This window comes from Delphinus delphis, chromosome 13 (assembly GCF_949987515.2).
Source record: "Delphinus delphis chromosome 13, mDelDel1.2, whole genome shotgun sequence".
Taxonomy (NCBI): Eukaryota; Metazoa; Chordata; class Mammalia; order Artiodactyla; family Delphinidae; genus Delphinus; species Delphinus delphis.
In genome coordinates this window covers 43,787,554-43,814,785 of record NC_082695.1, presented here as the reverse complement: position 1 = coordinate 43,814,785, position 27,232 = coordinate 43,787,554, and the positions used below count along the sequence as shown (strand labels likewise).

At 40.2% G+C, this 27,232-nt stretch overlaps 1 protein-coding gene across 1 annotated transcript in view; it reads left to right on the top strand.

Moving 5' to 3' along the window:
- CDH2 (cadherin 2) overlaps positions 1-27,232 on the top strand; it is a 213,874-nt gene that overhangs the window by 24,306 nt on the left and 162,336 nt on the right. The window contains exon 2 of the mRNA XM_060028838.1: positions 5,731-5,842. Within this exon, the coding sequence (XP_059884821.1) occupies positions 5,731-5,842 (112 nt within the window). The remainder of the gene's footprint in view (positions 1-5,730; positions 5,843-27,232) is intronic.

Genomic DNA, 27,232 nt, shown 5'->3' with positions numbered 1-27,232 from the left:
TGCTGCCCCTCAGGGCCCCAAGTCAGAGCAAAGATACTGGAAGCCACTACTTAACAGTTGCCTGGTAAAAAAGACCTGGGTTGTTTGGGTTGACTGCGCGCTCAATATAAATCAACAAGGCCTTTGTCTCTGCTGTACCTTTTGCCTGGGATGCCCTTTTCCACTTCCTCCTCTTTCTCCTGGCAAAATTTTAATCATCTTTAAAGGCAGAGCCTAAATGTCACTGCAGCTATGGAGTCTTCTTTGATTTCTACAGGCAGATTTATCATCCCATTCTGCTGCTTTAGCACTTTGTTCCGGATGTTATAATTTTGCGATTATCTTTCTTAGCTTGTGCCACTCATGTCCACGGTCACTCAGCTGGAAACACGGAGGAGGAGGGCAGAACCTCCTTCCTCCCTCCCTCCCCTCCCTCCCACTCGAGTCCCTGCCGAGGAATCAATTTTAACTGTCTGCGTATTGATACAATCGTCCCTTTCTCATTCCTGCAGCCCCTGCCTGATTCAAGTCTGTGCCCTAACTTGTCGCCAACCTGTCACTTGTTGCCCCCCAACAAAACACACACATTTCCCACGAAGCATCAGAGAATTCTCTATCAAACACAATCTGCCTGTGCTGAAAATGTGTGCCTGGCTCCCCACAGCCAACAGGATAACCCCAAGCCCCCAGCCATCTATGATCTAACACTGTCTAACTCTCCAGCCTCAACTTTTGACTCCCTGCCTTGCTTCTTGGACTCCCGTGACACTGAACTCATTGTAATTCCCCAGGCAGTGTGCTGTTTCTTGCTGCCTTGTTCTGGCTCAAGCAGTGACTGCCTGGGATGGCTTCCCTGCCCACCGCCCCCCACCCCACTGCCTGACTCCTCCTGGGCTCGGCTTGGGAGGCCCCCAGATCCCTGCCCTGGGCTCTCCCCATGCCCTCTGCATCCCTCTACCTCTCACTGCCACTTTCTATTGCAATTATCTCTATTTTGCTCTCACTTGAAGCCTTGAACTTCCTAAGTGCAGGGCTGTGTTTCCTTCTGTTTCCCCTGGCAAGTGGACACTTAATACATGTTTCTGCAAAGAATTGTAACTATTTGTCCTACTTGGCAAGACTAGAGGATTAGAATCTTGCCGTTTCCTCTTCCTGGAGGTGAGGTCTTGGGTATTCACCTCTGAGGGAGAATCTGTTTGCTTATTTGTAAAATTCGGATAATTACAGTCCCCTCGGGGGCTATTGTGAGAATTAAGCGAGATGGCAGTGTTTTATAAAATTTAGCATCCTATTCCAGGGATCCACAAACTTCAGTCCTGCTGCCTGAGTTTGTATGGCCAAGAATCTTTTCCACATTTTAAAATGCTTTTTAAAAAATCGTAATAATAACTTTTGACCCTTGAAAACTATATGAAATTTCAATTTTGATGTCCATGAATGAAGTTTTATTTGAATGACCAGAGCCACGTTTATTCATCTACTGATTGCCCACTTTTGCACTTCGGCAGCAGAGCCGAGTTCATTATTCAAGTTAGGAAAATGCATGCGATTCACTGCCCACTCCTTGTACACGGAACTTTTTGAGAGGAGGTTTCCTCTCTTTGAACTTCTGGAGCCCTCCCCCTGGTCCCCGCAGTGATGAGTTAGTGTCGGGGGTGGGGAAGCCACAGGAGCTGGCTTTGGGCTTTCGGAAAAGGAGAACGTTCCAGTAAGAGTTTCGTGGGCTGTTGGGATAGAGTGACCTCTGCACTGCTGGGGGTGTTAAGGGTAGTGGTCACTGGTTTTCTGTGTCACTGTGGAGCAGGGTGTCACAACATTGGCCCTATTGACATCTGGGGCTGGATAATTCTCTGTGGTAGGGGCTGTCCTGGGCATTGTGTAATGGTTGGCAGCATCCCTGGCCTCTGGCCACTAAAAGCCAGTGGCGTCACCTCTTCCAGTTTCAATGACAAATGTGTCCAGATGTTGCCAGATGTCCCGAGGGGGCAGTACCACCCCGGGTTGAGAATGAATGTTGGAGAACGTTGAAGCATTATGGGTGAGACTACAAAACTTTCAATGTCCAAAAAGCTGTTGGCACTAGAGGCTTCATGAGTTGGAGCTGGCTTCCCTGGGTGGGTTGTGTCACCAGCTCCGGGGTCTCGCATGATCCCGGACTTGGTCCCAGCCCCTGTTTTGTAAGGTTGCTGTGAGCATTGGATGAGATATCCACGCATCTACAAAAGACCTGTTTGGCGATTGTATTCATTTCAGTGCTTCCTGTCTGCTTTAGGAACATGTTACTTTTGTTATTCCTGGACTGAATATTAAGAGGGGAAATTAATAATAAAGTAATAGGGAGAAATACATACTTGAATAATTTTATGGAGCCTGTATTTAAGAAAACACATTATAAGGGCTTCCCTGGTGGCGCAGTGGTTGAGAGTCCGCCTGCCGATGCAGGGGACACGGGTTTGTGCCCCGGTCCGGGAAGATCCCACATGCCGCGGAGCGGCTGGGCCCGTGAGCCATGGCCGCTGAGCCTGCGCGTCCGGAGCCTGTGCTCCGCAACGGGAGAGGCCACAGCAGTGAGAGGCCCACGTACCGCAAAAAAAAAAAAAAAAAAGAAAGAAAAAGAAAACACATTATAGAATAATAATAGCATGTTATTTTGTGGGTCCATTTTGTCTTGGGGAAGAAGACTTCAGAAAAGTTTCAGTTGTTTAAAAATATGAAAATCTCATAAAGTAATACAGGACGCCCATGGCTGTTTAATATTGGTAGCCAGCATTTGTTAGGCCACAACAGTGAGAGGCCCGCGTACCGCAAAAAAAAAAAAAAGAAGAGATGACAGTTTTCCTCTAGTCTGTAGATTTCATTGCCCTCTGAGAGTTCACCTAGAAAACCACACACCGCCCTAACCCTACCACCCACAGGATGGAATGTGACCCTTGTTTGTCTCTGGCCTGCTGCCCCCTCCGAGCTCTGTTCCCATCTACCTCTTGGGGTTGGATCCCCACCATGGCTCCCCTCTGTAGCGGGAAGGCTGGAGGTAAAAAGGCCCCTTAACCCCTAACCTGTCACTGGGACACAGATTTAGAACACATTGGTCCAACTTATATGGCGAACTTGGGACTTCCCTTTGTTTGTTCTAGTTAGCTAAAAGTTAACTAGAAGCGCTTGCTCTGTGCCAGGGCCAGTATAAATGCGTGGATGGTTGCAGCTGGCAAGTAGCAAAATATCACCCTGTGTCCCAAACTCGATGGCTGTTGGAAGCCCAAGTTCTTACTTCTCAGAGAGTCCTAGCGATTTTCTCTTTCTCACTTTGAAATACGTAGAGCAGGCAGGGTATACAGGGAATGATATACTTTGCACCCACATGTCTGTGCACACCTTCACATTTTACCCTGTTTGCTTTAGATTCTTTTAGAAAGAAATGAATTATGACAAATAAAATCAAAGCTGCCTGTAGGATTCTTCCTGATGCTTTTCCTGACTCACCTTCCCCTGGGGTAGCGACTCTCCTAAATTTGGTGCTTATCGCTACTTTGTATATTTTTATATTCTTACTACATATGTATGTTGTACATTAGCCTTTGAATTCATACCTTATATATAAAAACAGTCATCAATCATGCTTTGGATTTTTGGGTTTTGTTTGCACGATTTAGACTGCAGTGCACCTTGTTGCCAGTCTGAATGTGGAATGTCGTATGAATAGATTTCTGAACTTACTAAAGATAATAGTCGTTCCTAGGTTGATTTATAATTAAATTTCTTTTTCAACCTTACTTGAAAGTTAAAGAAACTGAGTATTTGTTTTGAGATGGAACCTCGTGGATAGATGTAGCTCCAATTCTTCCACTTTAATGCTTTTTTTTGACTAAGTGAAAATTTATTGGTCCATTTCTCCTATTGATGGGCGTTTAGGTAGTTTCTAGGTCCTGCAGTTACAACCATGCTGCAGTGAACATTGCTGCACACGTTGACTGGGGCACCCATGGGAGAGTTTCCCAGGGAATATACCTGCCATGTAGGATATGTCTACTTTTACCTTTACTAGGAGTTTCCGAATTGCACTCTAAGGTGATACCTGTGTAAGGGGGTTGATTGTTCTGTATCCTTGACTCGAGACAATCTTCTCTTGCCCTTAACAGACTTAATATTGTTTGCTAATTTGTTGGGTCTGACCTAATATCTCACTGTTGCTCCAAATACGGTTTTGAGATTAGATACTGTGTGAGATGTAACAAAGTCCAAATGTCCTTTTCTCTTGATTTTCTCGGATCTGAAAAGAATCCTTTAAATACTAGATTAGTCTGGATCCTTGCAACTTCAGTATTTGCAGTACTTCCCATGCATCATCCAGGAAGTCCTGTAGTTGCGAAGCTGTGCTGTATGGCTTCATTCAGACAACTGTTTTGAGGTCTCCCTATTTCTGGGGCCTCCCTTTCTCCTTCGTCCCAATTTCTTGTTCTCCTCCCCAGCGCAGACTTCTCCTAAGGCTGGTCCTGGAGCTTTTAAAATCCCTCCTTCAGGCAGCTTCTGTCCACTCTCTTCCTCCTGTATTTGGATCCCCATCAGGGCCGGGTAAAGATTTTTATAATTAACGTAAATGCTGCATGAGTTCTACTGAGGCTTAATCATCCTGTGATGATGTCAGTAGGAAGTAGGGAAATTAACTTGGGGTGGGGACGGTGGCGGCAGGTGGATAGCACTTGGCATGACGGAGATTTCAGCCCACTGGGAAGTTAGCTGTGTATGTGATGAGACAGAAGAAAACGGCAAGAGATAGTGACTTTCTCATTTTTAAGTATAAAAAGGAAACATAATTATATTAATTTTTATTTACATTTTTAATGTGTTCTTGCCCTTGATCAAATTAGAGAAAGATACACTTTTTTTTTTTAACTGAAGTATAGTTGACTTACAATGTTGTGTTAGTTTCAGGTGTACAGCAAAGTGATCAGTTTTTTATATATATATATATATATATATATATATATATATATATATATATATATATATATATATATATATTCTTTTTCAGATTCTTTTCCCTTATAGGTTATTAGAAGATATTGAATATAGTTCCCTGTGCCATACAGTAGGTCCTTGTTTTTTATCTATTTTATATATAGTAGTGTGTATCTGTTAATCCCAAATTCCTAATTTATCCTTCCCCTGCCTTTCCCCTTTGGTAACCATAAGTTTGTTTTCTATCTGTGTCTGTGAGTCTAGAGAAATATATACTTTCGATTGGCTGGTTTTACTTGGTATGAGACACTCTATATCCTTCAGTAAATATATTGCAATTTTGCTTTTTAATTCAAGGGTATATTGAAACAAACTTCATAGAGGATTAGACGAGAATATAGAAATCAATATACTCAAACGTACACATGTTTCTTGCGAAGTTAAGTTAGTGAAGGTGATTTGTGGAGGCTCAAAACTCTCGGGCTGTCCCCACACCTCCTGCTTCACTTGAGAGTTTTTCATTCACAGTGACCATTTTGATGGAAATGTTCAGTCCTTAGAAGAACCTGGAATGTGCATTATTTAGATTTTACTGGACAAGTGGGATTTGTTTCTTCTACCCTAGTTATCAAAAAGATTAACCCTTTGGCCTCTACACTCTAATCGCAACCACTCTGAAAACAAAGGGGTTATTTGTACAAACTAGTGGGAAAAGCAAGGCTTTATGCCAAGTGGGATGTTTCTCTGTTGAAGGAGGTGGCAATCACCGCGCACATTTTTTTTCTTGTGTTGCAGGCGTCTGTGGAGGCTTCTGGTGAGATCGCATTATGCAAGACTGGATTTCCTGAAGATGTTTACAGTGCAGTCTTGTCCCAGGATGTGCTCGAAGGACAGCCTCTTCTCAATGGTAGGATCTCAAAAGATACATTTGTACACACAGCGTCTGTGCTCTTGAAAGACTGTTCCATGCTGCAGTTAAAAAAGTCTCTAAATGATCTCTACTGTACAATAAGTATGAACTTTTCACTGTCCCTATAATGAAGCTGTAGGGACTTTATTTTAGGATTACAGAAGAGCTCACGAATCTCTTATGTACGTAACTGGAAGGCTCCCGATCTCTTGAAAACGTCAGAGAGCTTTCATTTTTCATTTACAGTGGAAACCATCACACAATTAATTTTTACAATTTTCTGCCTACATTTTACTTATGTTGAAAAATCATATTTACCAAATATCTGATCCTACTGCTTTTAAAAATTATTTACAGCTGTCATCTACTTAGTATTTTGAATCAAAGAAATGACTATAATATTATCTCTGCTGAGACATGTCAAACTTTAATATTTAGCAAAATTATAATGAACAGATTTAGTAGGTAAAGAAAGTCTCAAGACAGGAGCATGAAATCCATATTTTTATTATGCCATTGTTTATAGAAATTACTAGATAGCTGCTTTAGTTGTAATATATGTGAGTTTCCAATATAGACTCATCTTCTATCTAAATATGGATCAAAGTCATCACTGTTATCATATGAAATCTCTTGCCAATAAGTCTAGATTAAATCTGAAATAAAACTTGAAATCAAAAGCAAAATTCAAAGTCCCTTCTGTTACCTCTAATTGAAAGCAAATAAAATTTTGGGTAGTAATATTTTCATGGACTTATTTATCATTACTCAAAATGTCATTGAAATAGGAAAGCAAGAAGAATTGATTAAGAAGTTGTATTTAGGTTCTAATTTCCCACAAATCGTGCATCTCTCTGAGCCTGTTTTAGACAGTCGCTTTTAGAAAATCTGAGCGACCTCAACTAATTAATTTACACGGGACTCTACCACACAGCCTTAATTGAAGTGTCTCTGTAGCTCTGACAAACCTTAGTGGTACCATACTTAAGAATACCATAGACAGAGGACTTTGAAATGTAAATGGACCCTACTAAGCATCTGTGGTGCAGGTCATCTTTTATTTTAATTTCTGTTCTGATTGTGATTTGCTTACACCTATGTGATCTTTCTGAAGTTGATTTCTTATTTAAAGACATCCTCCCGTCCCTGCCTCATCACGTGGTATTTTAATGAGTAAATGTTAAATCAGTCTGTCTCAATGCTGAATTGCTATCTCATCTAGTGGTTAATGGTTGATGCGATAGAGGTTTAATTCAAATCAAAGTGTGTAGTTTTTTTTACTTAATACAAGTTTCAGAGTTCTGCACATTTGTCATTTTCTTTAAATCTATAAATTATTATGCGGCATCCTAGGACCTATGTGACCTTAAATATTATTTGAATGCTGAAAAAATATATTGATATGATTCTAAAGAATAATTCAGGCAGAGCAAAAATGTCAGTGGAATTTGTTGCATTTTATTTTTGAGATACATTTTTAAATGGATAATTCCTTCTCCTACTTTCTCCTTCTAAAAGCTTGTTGAAATTTGCTGATTACAAATAAACACACGGTCTGTCTCTAGAAGCCATTGATTTAAGATGAAATACATTGGCATGCTGAATAGTTTTGAAAATGAAAGCCTGTTTTTTAGTTATTAGGTAATGCTGGTGACAGTAGAAACCGGACACAGCTGATTGCCAGTGTCATTTTAGTATAACCTAGAAACTTGGAACTTCGCTGGACTTGTAAATATAAAAGATTGAAAATACTTCTGACTTTGTGCTCTAGCCATCTCTGAGGGGAGTGTGTATGACAGTCTCTGGTAGAATTTCTGCGCTTTCCGTATGCCCAGTTATTACCATTTTTATCTTTTAGCCTTTTTGATAAAACTGTTTCTCTTCTGATACACCATTATTTTTTTTCTTTATCATTCATAGAATATGTTAAAGAACACCAGCATCTCAATGTGTGAAACGTAAAGTTCATAGTATTGATTCCTAGAAAAAACGGGTTTTTTTGGAAGGAGGAGGGCTTTTGTGAAACATCAACATTCCTTTTTACAAGAGTGTTGTCACCGGTTATATTTATTTGGGAGAATTGTTACTTAGAAGAATTCTAGTTATTTTTTTTTTTTTTTACCTTTTCTGTCTTTTTGGAGCTTTTAGTGAGATGATAATCCAAAGTTGGGTGTGTCCACTGAACCCAAATAAATACCATACCATAATTATATTCACGAATTCTACGTTCTGCGCTAAGTCCATTCACCATGTATATTCTAAAGCTGAGAGGAATCTATTGCAAGACCAACCAGAGTGATCACTTTTGCCATGGTTTTATGATTTACAGTGTTCAAGGAAAGAAGTAATTGTGCATAAGAAATATGCAACAGTTTTCCAAGGCATTTGCCTCATGGCAGGTTCTACCATGTTAAGGTTGACATTAGAGTCTAAAAACCTGTTGAAGTCACGACTCCTAACTCTTGATGCTTCCTTTAATTTCCCACTGATGACATTTGGGGAAAGGAGGACAGTAGTCCAACCGTATGTATAGGCTGGTTTCATAGTGTACGTTCCTGGTGCACTAGACTTTGTACAAAAGTTTAACATTTGGGTGTGTAAGTGCCATGCAAGCTGATTCTTTTTCAAACAGTGAAGTCACAATCTTTGTGAAGGTGCTTGAAAAACATCAAGCATTGGCTAGAGAGAGACAGCGTTATAGTCACGTTAGAAAAGCGGGCTCTAGTCTAAAGAGCGTCCTCTTCTCCCATCCGCCCCTTCTATTTTCTGCCGTTGTAATGAATTTCATAGAAAGACTGGACCCAATGAGCTAGTGCTATCCCTCCAATTTCTCTTACGGTTTTCATCAGAGTTTTTGGTAAAGTCATAAAGAGGGCAAATGTATTCTGTGATAAACCTTCCCATTTCACATTATATCATGTTGAATATTTCTACTCTTTTGAAAAGAGGTCAGTACTTCAAAAAAATGGTTATCTAGGCCTCTCTCTGTTCCATTTTGTTAGCAAAACCAGATTTTACTTAACTGTGCCTCTATTTTTGCACTTACAGGTGGTTTCCAGTTTTTCTCTTACATATTGTGCTGCCGTGGAGATTCTTTTTTAGCGAACTCTGATTTTTCTGTAGGGGTATTTTCTTTGGGGATTTGTGTTCGAAAGTAAAATTACTAGGTCAAAGGGAATGGAGAGCGTATATACTTTTTTGGTGCATTTTTGTAGACCTCTTCTTTTCAGGGCTGAAGGTCTGTTAGTTCTTTTCTCCATCCTCATTACCATTGAATTTTACAATGTTTTTTATTTTCCTACTTCCCCTCAGGTGAAAAACATTCCTTTTTTATCGTGTGGTATTCTCTGCTTGCCTTTTGTAAATTAGGATCAATTTTAATATGTTTAGGTCGTCATTTTTACGTTGCATTTTTCTATTCTGTTTTAAAAGCATTTCTTGCCAACCCCCTCATTTTACAGGTAAGCACATTGGAGCTCAGAGACATAATAATAGGCTTTTCCCATGACTGTACAGTTCTTTAGATTGTTAACTATAGATCCGGAATTAGAACGCAGGTTTCTGATATCTAATTTAGTGATGATGATGATGATGATGGTGATAAAAAGCCATTATACAATAACCCAGGAAAGAGTGAGAGCTAGCCTACCTGTCCATGTGTCTCGTGACAAGTTTATCTTAGAGTTGGTCTTCTTTATTTCCCACTTAACACCATGGTTTGTGTGTTACTAGACGCATTTGGGAATTGGTGACGCTAAGGCAAACAAACCCCCCTATGATTAAAAAAAATCTCTCAATGATTGTCACTATGAGTATTTTGTGCATACCTGTTTACAAGCAGAAACATTTAGGGCTTTAGAAAATAATAGTTAGTCTTGAATATTTAACTTCCACTCCACTGAACTAGAAAAAAATCTCTTGTGGGAGCACATTACTTGAAATAAAATAACTGCAATCATAAATTTTCATTCTGTCACCGGCAGTGTGTCTGACACTAGGAAATAACAACCATGCTGCAATATCAGCAGAGAGCATCTAAGCCGTTTTTCGGCTGGATGTGAAGAGTGATTTTCCTGTGTGTTTTGCATTGGTGGTCCGCATGCTTAGACATCTCGCTAAGTAAACTCCTCCAACTCTGGTCAACATAAATAGCAACCTGCAATTACCAAGAAGCTCTTCAGTAATGCATTCAGACTCACCAACTCTGGGCAGCCCATGATGATTATTTTCAACTAGATGGAATTTGATTTAGATTAGTTTACTTACTGATTGAGGCTCGCCCGCATTAACATGCTGAGAGGAAGCTGTCATATGGTATCTTTAGATACCAGTACTGAAATTTTTTTATTATCTAGCAGGACTATACAACTGCACTACTTTTTTAGTAATATAAGTGCTTGTGTATGTTACGCATTACTGAATTGGGAAGCCATCTATATTTTAAGCAGTTCTGCTGTGTTCCAGGCTTGTATGAATATGTTAGGAAACCTTGGCTTTTGTTTCAATTACTGTGGTTTTTTTTACATTTTGATAAATATTTTTTGTTGTTGTTATTGAATGTGTAAATGTTTTAAGATATTTAAAAGGTAGGTTTCTAAGCATCTTGTTTATACCGTTGGGCAGCCCTTTACACTTTACTGATTCCCAGTTGATTGTGGGAAAAGGTGTTAAGGACTGAGATCGTTCTCTTGGATATTGATGATAGGCTCTTAGGAGTTACAAATGAAATAAAGATTCTCAGGGATGGAGAACTTTTTTTTTAATACCTCGTGGCATTTATTTTTTAAAGAACTATTAAGAATGTAATAAGATCAACATAAGAACTAAGAAATTTCATCCTTGTTTTCATCGTAATCATTTAGACTTTATTTAAGACTTGGGGGCTTCCCTGGTGTCGCAGTGGTTGAGAGTCCGCCTGCCGATGCAGGGGACACGGGTTCGTGCCCCGGTCTGGGAAGGTCCCACACCTTGAAAAGTTATTTTCAATAACTTTCAATAACTTTCAATAACTTTTTGAGGAACTGACAAGCTGTTCTCCACAGCAGCTGAATCATTTTGCATTCCCACCAGCACTATGCAAGGGTTCCAATTGTTCGGCATTCTCACTAAAACTTGTTGTTTTCTGTTTATTTTGATAGTAACCATCCTAGTGAGTGTGAAGTGGTACCTCTTTGTGGTTGTGATTTGCATTTCCCGAAAGACTAATAATGTTGAGAATCTTCTCATGTGTATCATTGGTATATCTTCTTTAAAGAAAGGTCCTTTGCCCATTTTTTAATTGTTTGGTTTTCATTTTTGAGTTGTAAAAGTTTTTACGTATTCTGGATACTAGACCCTTATGAGATAGATGATTTGTAAGTATTTCTCCCATTCTCTAGGCTGTCTTTTCACTTCCTTGATAACGTTCTTTTATGCAAAAAGTTTCTAACTTTGACGAGGTGCAACTTACCTGTTTTTCCTCTTATTGCTCTTGCTTTTGGTGTCACATCTAAGAACCCATTGTAAAATCCAAGGTCATAAAGATTTATTCCTGTGTTTTCTTCTAAGATTTTTATGGTTTTAGCTCTTCTATTTAGATCACTGACCCATTTTGAGTTCATTTTCGTATGTAGTGTGAGATAGATGTCCAACTTTGTTCTCGGAATATGTTTTGGCAGTAGAGCTGACAGGATTTGATGGATTGGTTGTGAGAAAAGAGGGGTCAAGGATGACTCCGTGATATTTGGTCTGAACCCTGGGTAGGACATTAGTCACTGTGATGGGAACGATCAGGAACTTGGTTTGAGTGTGTGGAGATGAATATCAAAGATAGGTAAGAAGACATTGAGTTGTGGGTTTGGGGTTTAGTGGAGTGGGCTGGGCTCTAGAGTGGGGCGTCCTAAGTGTATGAAGGAAAGCCATGACCCAGGGTGAAATCATAAGAGGATTTTCACAAAGTGTGAGGAGGAGAAAGCCAAAGAGAGAAAGAAATGGTTTCGTATGGTGCCTTTGAGCACTCCAGGGTTAGGAAGTCAGGATTAAGAGGTGGTATGGAGATAAACAACAAGGTCCTACTGCATAGCACAGGGAACTATATTCAATATCCTATGATAAACCATACTGGAAAAGAATATGAAAAAGAATGTATATAGAGAGGTACATATATGTATAACTGAATCACTTTGTTGTACAGTAGAAATTAACACAACAGCAGGTTCCCACTAGCTATCAGTTTTACACATGGTAGTGTATTTATGGCAAACCTAATCTTCCAATTCATCCCACCCTCCCCTTGCCCCCTGTGTCCACCTGTCCATTCTCTATGTCTGCGTTTCTGTTCCTGCCCTGAAGATAGGTTCATCTTGCTCTTTGATGACCTAGATGGGTGGGATGGGGTGGGGAGGGAGGTCCAAGAGGGAGGGGACATAAGTATACATATAGCTGATTCACTTCATTGTACAGCGGAAACTAACACAACATTGTAAAGCAATTATACTCCAATAAAAAAATTTAAAAATAAGTTTACATTGTAAATCAACTCTACTTCAATAAAATAAAATTTTAAAAAACCTCAAAAGATTGGTTTTATGCCTTTATCAACATGATAATGGGCATTTCCTCTAAAATTTAGATAGTTTTTGACTAGGGTCTCAAATATTTGGGATGTATGGCTGTTAAAATTTTATGCAGGAGCTTTTTCATCCCTTTACAGTTATGATTTCTTATTTTAAAGATATGACTGGGGCTTCCCTGGTGGCGCAGTGGTTGAGAGTCCGCCTGCCGATGCAGGGGATGCGGGTTCATGCCCCGGTCCGGGAAGATCCCACACGCCGCGGAGCGGCTGGGCCCGTGAGCCATGGCCGCTGAGCCTGCGCGTCCGGAGCCTGTGCTCCACAACGGGAGAGGCCACAACAGTGAGAGGGAGGCCTGCGTACCATAGAAAAAAAAAAAAAAAAAAGGTATGACTCAAAAGGAAAAAAAGAGGGGGAATGGAGACCAAGAAAGAGTGACCAGAGAGTTAGGGGAAAAATCAGTAGGATGTGGTGTCTTCAAAGGCATGGTGGTAGCTGGACGTCTTTGACTCAGGTGTATTCCACAGTCAGGTGGAGGAAGGAAGCTCGCTACAGATTGAGTTTTCCTTTAGAAGGAAGGAGAGAAATTGGGTGGAGGTTGGAGAGGGAAGCAGGGTCAACCAAGGATGTTGGGCTTTTTGTTTTTTTATTTAAGTAAAGTTGAATTACAATGTGTTAATTACTGCTGTACAGCGAAGTGACTCAGTTATACATATATACATTCTTTTTCATATTCTTTTCCATTATGGTTTATCACAGGATATTGATTATAGTTCCCTGAGCTTTACAGTAGGACCTTGTTGTTTATCCATCCTATATGTAATAGTTTGCATCTGCTAATACCAAACTTCCACTCCTGCCCTCTCCCACCCAAGGATGTTTTTTTGTTTGTTTTTTAAATTGAATTGTATACTTTATTTATTTATTTTTAAATTTATTTATTCTTTATTTTTGGCTGTTTTTTGGGTCTTTGTTGCTGCATGTGGGCTTTCTCTAGTTGTGGCGAGCAGGGCCTACTCTTCGTTGTGGTGCGTGGGCTTCTCATTGTGGTGGCTTCTCTTGTTGCAGAGCATGGGCTCTAGGCACTCGGGCTTCAGTAGTTGTGGCACATGGGCTCAGTAGTTGTGGCTCGTGGGTTCTAGAGCACAGGCTCAGTAGTTGTGGCGCACGGGCTTAGTTGCTCCGCGGCATGTGGGATCTTCCCGGACCAGGGCTTGTACCCGTGTCCCCTGCATTGGCAGGCGGATTCTTAACCACTGTGCCCCCAGGGAAGTCCCAAGGATAGTTTTTAAGGATGGGAGTAACATGTTTGCATGTTGATGGCAAAGACTCCAGTAGGGAGGGAAGGTGATGGTGCAGAAGAGAGGAGACAATTACCAGGGCAATATCATGGAGTGGACTAAAAAGTGAGATCATGTGGGACTTAGAAATCTGTACTTATGATGAGCTCCACGGATGGTCTTATGTACCTGTCTTTGGGCACCACTCTAGCCCATTTTGTTGACTTATTCCTAAAAGGGTTTTAAAGTCCTTCCTTTCAGCTTGATGATTTTATGTCAGCAGAAGGTTTGCTGTACAGAAATGGCAGCTAGGATAAAAATGAAACCCTTGTGGTGTTCAATGATGTAAACAGTGTTTTCATCGTTGTAGCATCCCTGACAGATGGTTATCCAGTTTCTGCAAGAATACCACTGCTCCCCCCTCCCCCCACAGGAGGAGGAGATCACTCCTTTCCAGAATCTGCTCCATCGTTGGAGAGCTCTTACTGTTGAAAAGTGATTTCTGAAAAAGTTTAACTGAAGCATATGTTCCTAAAGATTTTACCCACTGGTGCCTGTTTCGTCATTTAGCACTGCACGGAGAAGCGAGTGTGTTCTCTTATGCTCTGAGGTAATTCATTTCATCAGTTTTTGTTCAATGAGTATTTTTGATCATTCATCACATGTCAGGTCCTTTTCAAGGAACAGGGCAATGCTGGTCAACAAGATGGGCAAAATCCTTGCAGTGGAAACTTACACTGAGAGATCCTTCAAATACCTGAGCATAATCACCTTGGGTCCTTAAATCTCTGCTGCAGGCTGAACATCAAAACGTTTCTTCCGTGGTGTTTGAACATTCTGGTTTACTCTTTCCTTTCAAACAGAGGAAGCTGAGCTTCCCTCCAGGACTGAACGCATACCTTCTATGTCCTGCCTGTGCTGCCAAGGTGTCCTTCTTGCCTTCGATGTGGATGCCACACTAGTGCAGCCCAAGGTGGACTTAGCATTGTTCACTGCTGCGTCCTTCTGTTGGCTCCTGTTAAGACTGTGGTTAACGAACACTCATGGGTGTTTTTCAGATGAACTGCTTACCATCTTGCACTTAAAAAAAATGATTTTTGAACTCGATCTGCCTACTGTCTTGCACTTTAAAAAAGTGATTTTTTTGAACTCAAATGTTAAACCTATACGTAGATTTTTTTTTTTTCAGAAAGGCCCTAGCTTCAACACCATCTGGAGACCCCAACTGGCAACCTAGACACATAGAAGCCCCAGGAATCAATGCCAGTATTTCTTTTAAATCTTCATTTGAACGAAGGGGCATATGATAACATCTGTACGTTTAAGATGACATAAGATGCCGAATTGGTGGAGTAAAGCATACACACACACACACAACACACACACACTCACACACTCTTTAAATTGCTAAATGACCAAAAAGTGGTAGATGAGTTTCAGCCTATAGCAACTTCGAGACACATGTTAAGATTCTATTTGAATTCATGGTTTATGGTTTTCTTAAAATAGGATTCCTCCATGTCAGGCAGTGGAGAAAAGGCCCATGGCAGATATGTGTAGGTATAAATAAGAGGGGATTTAGATCACCCCAGTTACTACTGTTTGACGTTCCTGCTGCAAAATGAATTTCCTTCGTCTTAATGGAAAATAAAAATCATCTATTTTCAAGAATGCACCTATCTTATTAAAGCACATCTATCGGTGTTACGAAGTCTCCATTTCATCTTGAGGACTTCTACCTCAGTAGATGGTTATCCCCTAAGTTGACGGAACATAGAACAGAGATGAACCTTTTATTGCCTTTGGAGATGTGAGCACTGGTTTTTTTTGGTGTTTGGGGTTTTTTTTTTTTTTGGCCTTCAGTAACTTTGTGTTTTGAACCCTGTCTCTGCAGGATTCTAAAGTTTGCTTTTTTAATTGTTCCTCATTGAATCTTTTATAGCGCACCCTAGTAGGGGTTTGCTCACTTTCAAGGGGAAAGTCACTGATACCTCATTCTATTATTTTTCTTTCTTCAATGTGGACTAGTTTCCTTTTGTGGATATTTTAGCTTGCTGTGATTTTAGGGGGAAAAATGTCTTTTAGGTTTGTTTTTTTCCCCCAAAGGGAATCATCATCGTACGCTGTTGTTTCAAGAGTGAAGTTGAGAATGCCAACCACTGTTGAAGACGTGTGTCTCTGCACTGGCACGTGCCTTCTCTGAGCCTCACTGTAGCAGCCAGTCAGGCTTTGTGATGGTGCATCGTTTCTCCTTTGTGTAAGGTTTCCAGTCTATGAGGAGGTATCCCTGTAACATACAAATCCATCAGATTTTAATTGCACTGCCTTGTAATGACTGTTACATGGCTCTGCACTCTTTGCATGCTTTTATTCTTTCGAGTGTAACTTTTGTTGGTAGTGTCTGTATTAAAAAAGTACAGGAACTTACTCTTCCAGAGTTCTCTTAACTTACTTTTTTTTAAACCAATATGATTGGTTTTTAGACATTCCAGTTTTTACCGATGAAATCCGAGTGATTCTAATAAAGGTGGTCTTCCGCCTGACTTACACAGTTGGCCCTTAGTGTGTATTTACATGACAGAAACACAGGTTAGATGGATCCTTAGAGGTGTTATACTTTGAAGATTGTACATTGCCTCTTCTCGAGTGCTTTTTTATGAAGAAGCCTACTTTCTTCTCTTTGTTTGGACAGTTTTGGATCATCTAAAATAGATATTGATGAAACCTTTGTTCATGTTTACAATCCAAACATATCTGTGTCCACTATTATTATATTTTTGTTTTTTTTAAACATCTGAATATTTATTTTACCAGATGAGGAGACTATTAAGTTCTAAAAAAGTGCTAATAAATCGAGACTAAGATTCTTCACTTACCTGGTAGAAAAAGAGTTACATCAAAGGAAATGGCTCATAAATTCTAATTCCTAGGGTTGAAATCTCCTCTTTCCTGGCCCCTTCATTCACTTGCTGATGTCGTGGTCTAACCCAGGGCATCTCTATCGGAGGGGAAGCACCCGATAGACTACATTTGATTTTCCTCTGACATCAACTGGCTTTCCGGAAGTTCTCCTTTCCTGTTAGCCCTTGACTTTATTGAGCCATTTGTTGAAGGGCATTTTCAAACCCTACAAACAAGGGCTAGTTCATTATTACTTTTGTCTTTTATGTCAGAGTTTCACTTTAAATTAAGTGTCCTCAGATTAAGGTATTATGAATTTAACAAAATGTTGATTTGGAAATTCTCAGAGCCTGGGGAGTATTTGTGTTCCCAACATTTATTCAACAAATATTTGTTTTTTCTTCTGGGTAAGGAAGTCACTCTGCATTGCTTTGGAAAATGCCAGTGCCCAGCTCACATTTATTACTTGTGGTAGCGGGGAAAATAGTCCCAATTTGTGGTAATTATTTAAATTATAAATGTTTCTTTGGAGCATTTCTGTGTGGTTTTAAAGGGCAAAAATAATGGGCCACCTTAATGAAATGCTCGGTGAAAAAATTCGACAGAGCTGAATATTTGTTCTCCTAATTCCTTTGTGAAATTAAACCCTGCAGATTTTCACATTATGCATATATGTAATTATTCCTTCAGTTCAGTCACTTTGATTCGCTGTAGCATCTTTTGTTGACTTGTCATCTCTTCTGTCGTTGTAGAAGACATTTATTAAAGCATCTTGTTGCATTTATATTGTAGGAAAATGTTCCCTTATGAGGTAATCTCACATTAACTACTCAAATTGATAAAGCCCCAGTATGGTATTGTCACTTTACTAATGATTAGCAAATTAGTAGATAGCGTGAATTCTCAATCCCTATTAGTGCCACATTCTCAGAAGTTCAGTAGTTTTATATTTAAATGCCCTAATTGCTTAACCTATCTCAAATAATAATCACAATTTATTATTTTCCAAGCAACCATTTAAATAAACTAAGCAGTTAAGAGCAGGATGCATCCTTTGTTTTGCTGATTATTGATGTATAATGTCTGGTGGTTGCAGCCTGCACATTTGGGCGATGCTACGTTGAAATTTGTAAGAATCGCCTTACCTTCCACATTCAGATTGGTTATTTATAAGTGTATTATATTTGCATAGCATCTTATACTTCTTGAGAAATTTCATAAATGTTATTTTGGCTGCCCCAAACTCTGAGGGACAGCTAGGATGGGGCCCGGGGTTGCAGAGAGGGGAACATTTCTATGCCCACATGATGAAAGTGAGTTTACGGAGGTGAGGTGATTCACTTGGAATCATGAGTAATAAGTGGCTGGATGTGGTCTGGATATTGTCTTCTGATTTCTGTCCCTTGTACAGAGTCCTTCCCCTCCAGCTCATGAGAGATCCCTTTCTGAGCAGCCTTTCTGCTGCTCAGAAAGGCTGCTTCGCGTGGGACATTTTGTGCCCCTTCGACGCTCTCACCCCCCACGTGCCAGTACTCACTCGCTTGTCTGGGGTTTTAAAATCTGTGTTGCCAGACAAGGTGCAAGTTCATTTTCTCATCCGTTCTTTTATAAGAATGACCACAAAACCTTGCTCAGTTCCCTAGTGAGATCATCTGAGTTCTTCTCAGTCATTTGGTCCAATTGCCCCACCTTTCTGAACTCTAATAGGTTCTCAGCAACTTAGGTGTGTTTTAGGGGTTTTTGTCGTTGTTGTTGTTGTTTGCTTATTTGTTTGTTTTCGTGGTGTGTCATCACCGTCTACTCAGCATACTCTACGCCCTGAATGTTTTCTACTTAAGAAATAGAAATTCATTTCTATGGAAGATGATAGAAGACACACGTAGCCCTCATGAAGCAGCATCTTGGTTTTGCCAGATGCAGCTCGTTGGGCACAGATAGAGAGATGAATCCTCTTGTTTGCCCAGAATACTTGTTGTTAATTGAAGGTCTAGCATATGAGAGCTCTAGACAGCAACAGAAGTCTGTGTATAAACAAGAGATTTCATGGTTCAATAATGATAATAGATTTTTTATTTATCAAGTGACTATATGTTCCAGGTCCTTATAGAAGTTAAGTTTCATCTTTACCTGTGTTTCCATGTAAGGAAATTCAGATGTAAACAGTTTTAAAGTGACTTCCCTGAGGTATACCATTAGCAAGTGGTGGAACTGGGGGTTGAGTCTGGGTCTGTGGGATGTCTACTCCTGTGCTCTTCCTGATGGACTGTGCTGCCTCCATAGGGTGTGCTGAAAAGTCAGGTCAGTGAGGGACCAGATCCAGCAGGGATGAGGTATTGGAGGAGGTGATTGAGCAACACTTTGGAGAGGGGCAGTTTGGATACATAAGGAGGTGACATAGAATAAGGGGTGTGTGTCTGAGATCAGATGGACATGGGAGGAAGATTTTTATTGGAGAACACACCCCCAAAATGTGGACTGATGGGACAAAGTCTTAAAGATCCTTGAGTTCCAAAGTGAGGGATTGAGTTGGCTGTTGAGGTGGGAGTCATCCAGAGATGGGAAGGAGAATTAGGTAATTACGGATTCTGGAGAGGACCATATGGATGAAGCTGACTTTAAAAGCTATAAACAGTACGTGCATAATGATTTGTGGTGAATCAGTGGCATGGTGGACATCATGGCAGCCTTCCCTGAGATTCATTCCTCAATTACTGTGCAGTTCTTAGCTTTAGGAGAAGTTTAATCCTCCTCCAGTTTTAGGGAAGAGGCATCACAGCCTTATTCCGAAGACCGCAGAGGAAACCTTTGGACCAGTGATGTCAAGTTTAGGGAAATTTTACTCCTTCTCCATCTGCAGGGGCAGGAGAAACTGGTTTACAGGGTTATGGCCAGGAAGGGGAAGTATCAAGACAGAGGTAAGAAAGGTGCTGCTTTGATCAGGGGTCTGTGCTTTTCTGCTGAGGGCTTGAGATGGTGGTCAGCTCTATGTGGTGGGACGTGTCACTTATTTACCCATTATCCTCAGGGCCTCACACAATACCTCCCAAATCCTGGCCGTAGCTCTAGCTGATAGATTAAATGAGTATGAACAAAAGTTTGGAGATTTACGAGAAATAGGAAATGAGGTCAAGGAGAGTATCATCTGTTGCAGGGAATAGTGTGGAAATTAAAAGAAAAATGAAGTCTTTGGTAATTTTGAAAGATGTAAATGGGATGCTAGCTTGTGAATTGATGAAAAGTATTTGGGTAAAAGGAAATTTTGACTAAGCTGTAGGGTCTCACTGTTTTAGGACACAAAAAACTGCTTTGGGAACAATTTCTTCTCTACTGTATCCTTATTTTTTTCTCTCTCTCTCTCTAAATGGACCTTTTTTTTTTTTCTAAATCTCTTCCAAAATATTTTGATTTTCTTACAAGAATATATTGTAAGATAGAAAAGTGCAGGAAGAAAAATTAAGGGTTTTTCTAGGTCAGATCTTAATAGAAAATCACCATAGCAGTGATTGATGTGCTATGTGAAGATTCTATCAAAGTATTCCTGTAACTTGCCTAGAAGTGAAGTAAGGGATTGTCATTAAAAATCCTCAGGGTGCTTGCATAGGAACCTTGCTGTGGTCATAGGGACCTTGCTGTGGTCGTCTTCACCCTATGGCCTCTGTTCTTACAAAGTAAGGATGCAAATGTCATTCAGAGGGTTGGATTTTTAAAAATTGAAAGGAAATTCACTATCCAAGAAATTTTTTCCTTTGGTTTCTGTCTGAGTCCTTTTGGGCTGCTGTAACAGAGTACTGTAGACTTACACACAACAGAAATTTATTTCTCACTGCTCTGGAGGCTGGGAAGTCCAAGATCTAGACTCTGGCTGATACACTGAGGGCCTGCTTCCTGGTTCACAGACAGCTGTCTTCTCATGGGGTCCTCACATGGTGGAAAGGGCAGGGGAGCTCACTGTTATTTGGTTTTTTTTCCATAAGGACACTAATCCCATCATGGGGGCTCCACCCTCATAACCTGATCACCTCCAAAAGTCCCACCTCCAAATGCCATCATATCAGGGAATAGGTTTCAACATATGAATTTTGGGGGAGCCACAAATATTCAGTCTATAGCAAGTTCCTAGCATAAAATTTAGTATTTACTAAACATAAGTTTTAGTATTTTTGAAAAAGAAAAGATATACAATTCTAGATTTTTGAAAAGGACAGAAGAGACTTGAAAGGAAATCATCACTTTCAAACACTGTACAACTTAGAATATCGTAGCTGAGCTTTTGTGTGTAGTTATATGGTATCTGTGGGTCCAAAATGACATTTGCTTTCTCAGATTTTTGGAACTATTTTTTTGGTTATATGTCTGGTTAGCTGAGGACATGGTGTAAAGAGATTTTTTAAAAATAAAGATTCCATTGAATAGATGAGTATGTGTGCTCAGATACGTGCCTGATTCTAAATTTTTAATTAACTCTTAAAGGGGGTTCATCAAAATTGGGGATTACTGAAGCCTCAGCCTCCCATGGAAATTTAATCCTTTCACTCTTCTCAACTGCTTTAAAGAGGGCTATTGCCCTCACAGTGGAACTCCACTTTGGAAAGTCTTGGCAGAATTACAGCTCTCAGGGCCCCAATGGAGGCCTCCAACATAATTTTAGACTTTAGTCCCTGGAGACGGAGCCCAAATCTTCTCCTGCAGGGCTCGCTGGAAGAGGCCTGCTCAGCTGCTGTGATGCTCTCTGTTTTCTCAGGACTTTTGCCAATTAATTCTGCCGTACAGACCCCAGCTTGGTGTCATTACTTCGCAGATGCCCTGTGTGGGGTGGGTGTATACCCGTGTCTTTTAGGGCACTAGTTTTCAAATTGCTATGACTGGGAGATGTCAGAAATACATTTTATGATCCTGTATATATGTATTTCACAAGACAGTACACTTACCCTTGACTGTGATGTACTCCATTTTCCATTCCATTCCAAATTATACTAATAATCTGTTGTTATCTGTACTTTGAAAAGCAGTGTATTCGCCCTGCTTTCTAGCGTGGAGGGAGTACTCAGCCCCAGAGTCTCCAGAGGGTTTCTGTCTGTTCTCCAGCAGAAGTGGCCCTCCGATGACCTGCCATGACTTCCCCATGCCCACAGTCACTCTATTAGTGCTAATGCCATTCCCAAGTGGTCATAATGCTTCTAACTAGTATTTATTTATTGAACACTGTGTGCTAGATATGAAAGGTTTTTTTGTGTGTTTGAATTACCACCCATTTGCTTTACAATCATCCGATAGGTGTGAGCGCTGTGATTGTATGTCTATTTTACAAATGAAAAGAGAGGTTCCTTATTCTGTGAAGGATGTAGCAGAGAAGGGACACTATGCTTAAAGCTGAATTATTCCAAAAGTACGGCTTTTTAACCTAATAACACCTCTCTTATGTAGTTCTAGATTTCCTAAAAATAGGTAAGAAAGTTATATAAATTATGACTGATGACATATAGAGTCGTCATTCTTTTTTCTTATATTTATTTTATTAAAAAAATTTTTTGGGGGGGCTGCATTAGGTCTTAGTTGTGGCACGCGGGACCTTCGTTGAGGCATGTGAGATCTTTCGTTGCGGCACGGGCTCCTCCTTGTGGCATGCAGGCTGCTCTCTAGCTGCGGCGTGTGGGATCCAGACGCGTGGGCTCTGTAGTTTGCGGCTCACAGGCTCTAGTTGAGGCGGGCGAACTCAATAGTTGTGGCGCGGGCTTAGTCACCCTGTGGCATGTGGGATCTTAGTTCCCCGACCAGGGATTGAACCCACATCCCCTGCATTGGAAGGTGGATTCTTTACCACTGGAGCACCAGGGAAGTCCTTCCTCATTCATTTTCTGTAAGTTAATAAATTTTATTTTCCAAGTTGTGGCCAGGACTAGAGTCTCACTGGTATTCATCTGATTTGCAAATCATAAGCTGAACTTTCATTAAGAACAAGAAAGTTTTGATAGTTTATCTTTGGTTTATGTTTACCAAAGGAATCAAGGCCATCTTCTTTCACATATTTTTTGATAATTAAAGCATATTTACTTAAATCATGGATAGATTTTTATACACAGGTAGTTATGTTTTGTTTGTGAGTTTAAAATGTTTACAGCTGTAATTTTAAAATATTAAAGTGATGGAAGCAAATTCGTTTTCAGAGAAAAATGACTTAGCCTTAGGAATATGTCAACTTTGGACTTGATGTTTTAAAAGGCAAATTACAATTTTCAGTGGAGTAGCTAATAAACAGATCACACAAAGGCAATTCTAAGTTCTGTTTGTGTATAGAAGGGGCAAAAATCACATAATATATGATGCCTAATTGTTTTGAGTTGGCTAGGATACCAACTGAACCCTAGGGTCCTGAACCTGTTTATGAAGGTCTAATGTTATTAGAGGTTATGAGTGTGACCTGTCCCTTGTTGGCTGCATCTGAAATTAGTCTACAAATTTACTTTCAAATATAAGCAAAACAGCAATTCAGATAGGCTTTGGCTTACACTGGTGTATCTGCAAGAACCAAATAAATAGGGTGTGTATTGAACTTGTGGTAAAGCTCCTTCTATTTATTGTGTTTTTGTGTCCTTCTTTGGGAGGTAGCCTCATTAATAACAGGGTTAATGCTAAACCCAGTGTTCAGTGAGTTCCTTAACTCATGCCATTGAAACATATTAGAATAAAACTTTGAATACTGTAGGTTAACTATCAAGGTTCTTTGGACGGTAGCTAACCATATGAGAAATAAATATACTACATCTGATATTTTGGGTACACACTTATTGTTTCATACACACAGAGTTCTTGATGAATAATTTAGGAAATTACATAAGTGATAAGGTTATAAAACTTATAATTTTAAAAGTTTTTCAGCACCTATTAATTAGTTTTAATTTTACATTTGATTACAGAAAAACCAAATGAAAAACTGACAAGGAATTTCATGATAACATTGTTAAAGTACATCAAAAGTGTGATAACGAGTTATCATGAACTCCTCGTACCTGTTCATGGCCTACTGACCACACTGTTTCACTGTTTCCTTTAGTCACATGTCCTGGGAACATCAGCAGTGTCCCAGGATGGCAGCCAACTCGTCATTGGTCACTTCTTTATCATTTCATTCATTAACTCAAATATTTGTCACTGTGCTTTTTTTTTTTTTTTTTTTTTTTTGCGGTACGCGGGCCTCTCACTGTTGTGGCCTCTCCCGTTGCGGAGCACAGGCTCCGGACGCGCAGGCTCAGCAGCCATGGCTCAAGGGCCCAGCCCCTCCGTGGCATGTGGGATCTTCCCTGCATCAGCAGGCTGACTCTCAACCACTGCGCCACCAGGGAAGCCCATCACTGCGCATATTTTTAAGGTTACAAGTTAATAGGTAATAGTTCGGCTTTGCAAAATATTTGACCACCGTCACCTTTGGCCAGCGATACCCATGCCCTTTGATGCCTAAGCACATAGAGCTTCACAATCTGTTAACCATACAGTTTGCTGAGTTCATGTGTTTATATGAAATGAAAGAGGAAATGACACACGTTTTTGTTCCTTTATGAAAGAATTTTCTAATTAAGTTCGTACTGAAATACAAGCCTTGAAGGTCTTGTATACATTAGGGCAACTCTGCTTCCAACCATAAAAAACCCCACTTTTTTTAGACCTAATTATATATGTTTTTAGACCCAATTATATATAACCCCACTTTTTTTAGACCTAATTATAAATATATATATTTTTTTTTTTTTTGGCATGGCTTAAATTACTGTATTGTAGTCAACCTTAGTGCTCTGCTTTTTTAAAAGATTATTTTCCTTATTAAAAAGTGGAATCGACATCATTTTAATAACATTAAATAAAATCTTACATGTGTGTGAATAGGTAAATTGGTTTGACCATTGCTCACTAAAAAGTATCTTTCCTTCACCTCAGGGCCTTGTACTGATGGCTGCTTCCAGATTCTAGATAGGGCTCGAAGAACCTGTCCCTCCAGCTACCGGAATTTGAATTGGTTATTATTAGGGGGAAACTTATAAATTTCCAAGCCACTCAAACTTTGAATCCATCAGCCAAATCCAGAGCTGCTGCCATGGGAACCGGGGGGAAAGCCCTACAGATTTTCACCTTATTTCTTCTGTATCAGCTTGGTGGATTGGATGACTTGACAGTCATTCTTTTTCTCTACAGAAGAAGATGATTTAATAAGTAACACAATGTTTATCTTTTTTTATAATAAAAATTCCTCTCCAAGTTATATTCCATACTGCTGCTGGAATTCTGTATACAGAATGGGTACTGTGTCTGTCGCCTGCCTAATGGGTCTACATGGGCCAGCAGTGCTGTGAGGACAAAGTCTAGCTGCCTGGTGTACCATGCAAGGCCTTCACCTGCAGGATCTGGCCCTGAAACTCGCCTCTGCAGTTACTTCGCCCCACGGCCCTTGTGGTCATTCTGGGCCGTGTCATAGGGAACTATTATTGATGCGTCCTGGTTGCAGATTGGATCACGTTGCCATATCTTTGCAGGTGCTGATCTGTCTCTCCAGAACCTACTAGCCCCGTCCGTCCACCTTGCAACTCTAGGAAGTTGGAAGTCACTTTTCCATGCTAGCTTTGCAGTTCTGCCAGACTGGCCTGTGTCTTTTTTTTTTTTTTTTTTTTTTTTTTGGCGGTACGCGGGCTTCTCACTGTTGTGGCCTCTCCCGTTGCGGAGCACAGGCTCCGGACGCGCAGGCTCAGCGGCCATGGCTCACGGGCCTAGCCGCTCCGCGGCATGTGGGATCTTCCCGGACCGGGGCATGAACGCTGTCCCCTGCATCGGCAGGCGGACTCTCAACCACTGCGCCACCAGGGAAGCCCGGCCTGTGTCTTATTCACATATTTATCTTCTGTGCCAAGCACAGCACACTCAGTACTATCTGAAATCAATGATGGATTTCACTCACTCATTCTCTTTATTCAAGAGATTAGAAAATTGGAGCGATTTACCCAATATTAAAATTTTTTTCAAAGGTAATTATTTGTAGACGAGAGATTAGAAGCCCTCTGTGTTTTATATTTATGTACGTGTTAGGGGCTTAGATGTGTTGTTTAGCTTAATTATCTTATCAACCAGTGGGGTAAATTTTATATATATTTGAAAGGGATTGAGTAAACAGATTCGGAAAAGCTAAAGAGTTTGCACAAACACGTAGCTAGTATTTGAAAGATTCCATATTTTATCAAAAGGCTACGTGCTGTCTCTCTAAGGCTAGCGTATGTATACACTGTTCTGGACTTTAAAGAAATGATTCATTTTGATTTTTAAAAGTTTATTATGTAGTCATATTATCTCCCCCTATTATTCTGTTTAAGTTTTATCTCATATATCCACTTGAGGACAGTGTATAATTAAGCAAACAGTCATGGATATCATGGTCCATTTTTCTCTGAATGATAGCAGTCTTCAAAATAAAAAAAAACCAATTGTACAGTTTTAAAAGCATAGCATCTGGATATTTCCTCTAGAATAACAATGTATGACCTTTTAACAATCTCATTTTATTAAACGTTTCCCTGTTTTTCTTTAAATGTGAACCCTTGTGCTGTCGGTCTGAGCAGTTCTAAGTGTTTAAACAGTGCAGTTAACTGTAGACTTCATCTCTTTTCCTGTAAAAATACTCTACTTAAGGTAAATTTTCATGTTTTTCATTTTCCATACTATTTTCAGTTCAACTTAAGGAGAATGTTGACACCATCTTGCATATTTTCTATACTCCCAGATATTTCTGAAATGGTAAACATATGCATTTTGTAATCAGGATCTGTGAGTTGTAGGTCATAAACTGTATCTGAGATGTAGCCCCTTCACCTTCCTTCAAATACTGAAGATAATAACAGTCCTTATTTTGCAAACCTGTTAGGGTGAATATACGAGTTAATATTTATAAACTGCTTAGAAAAATGCCCGCCCATAGTAAATGCTACATAAATGTTCATTATGATGATTGAGGGTTCTTTTTTTTTTTTTTGGAGGTACGAGGGCCTCTCACTGTTGTGGCCTCTCCCGTTGCGGAGCACAGGCTCCGGACGCGCAGGCTCAGCGGCCATGGCTCACGGGCCCAGCCGCTCCGCGGCATGTGGGATCTTCCCAGACCAGGGCACGAACCCGTGTCCCCTGCATCGGCAGGCGGACTCTCAACCACTGCGCCACCAGGGAAGCCCAATTGAGGGTTCTTTAACTTCTACACCTTCCTTTTCATCCTTGATTTTCAGAAATCAAGTTAATTTGTATTTAATAGGTTAGGGTAGATAAGTCCATTCTTATAAAACAAATATTTGGGTTGAGTTCCTCATTCCTCTCTCTCCTCAGTGTATTTCCACTTAATCTTGACCTCCTTTTGAAGAAGAAAATTAATGTTAATTTTGAGTCTTACTCTCTTCCACCTCTTGTCTTCTTGGAGTCACTGCTGGCTGATATTAGTTTTTGTACTCAGTGTATTAATTGAGCAGGGGCAGCTGCTTTAGTCATTCTAGGTACTTTGTAAATATTGGTCAAATGAATCAATGGCTGGGCAGTAATGTGCTGGGTTTCTGGCTTCTCGACCTTCAGAGGTCAGTTTTCTCATACTTCATAGTCTGAAACATAAATATTAAAGGAGAAGTCTCTCCCTCCTGCTT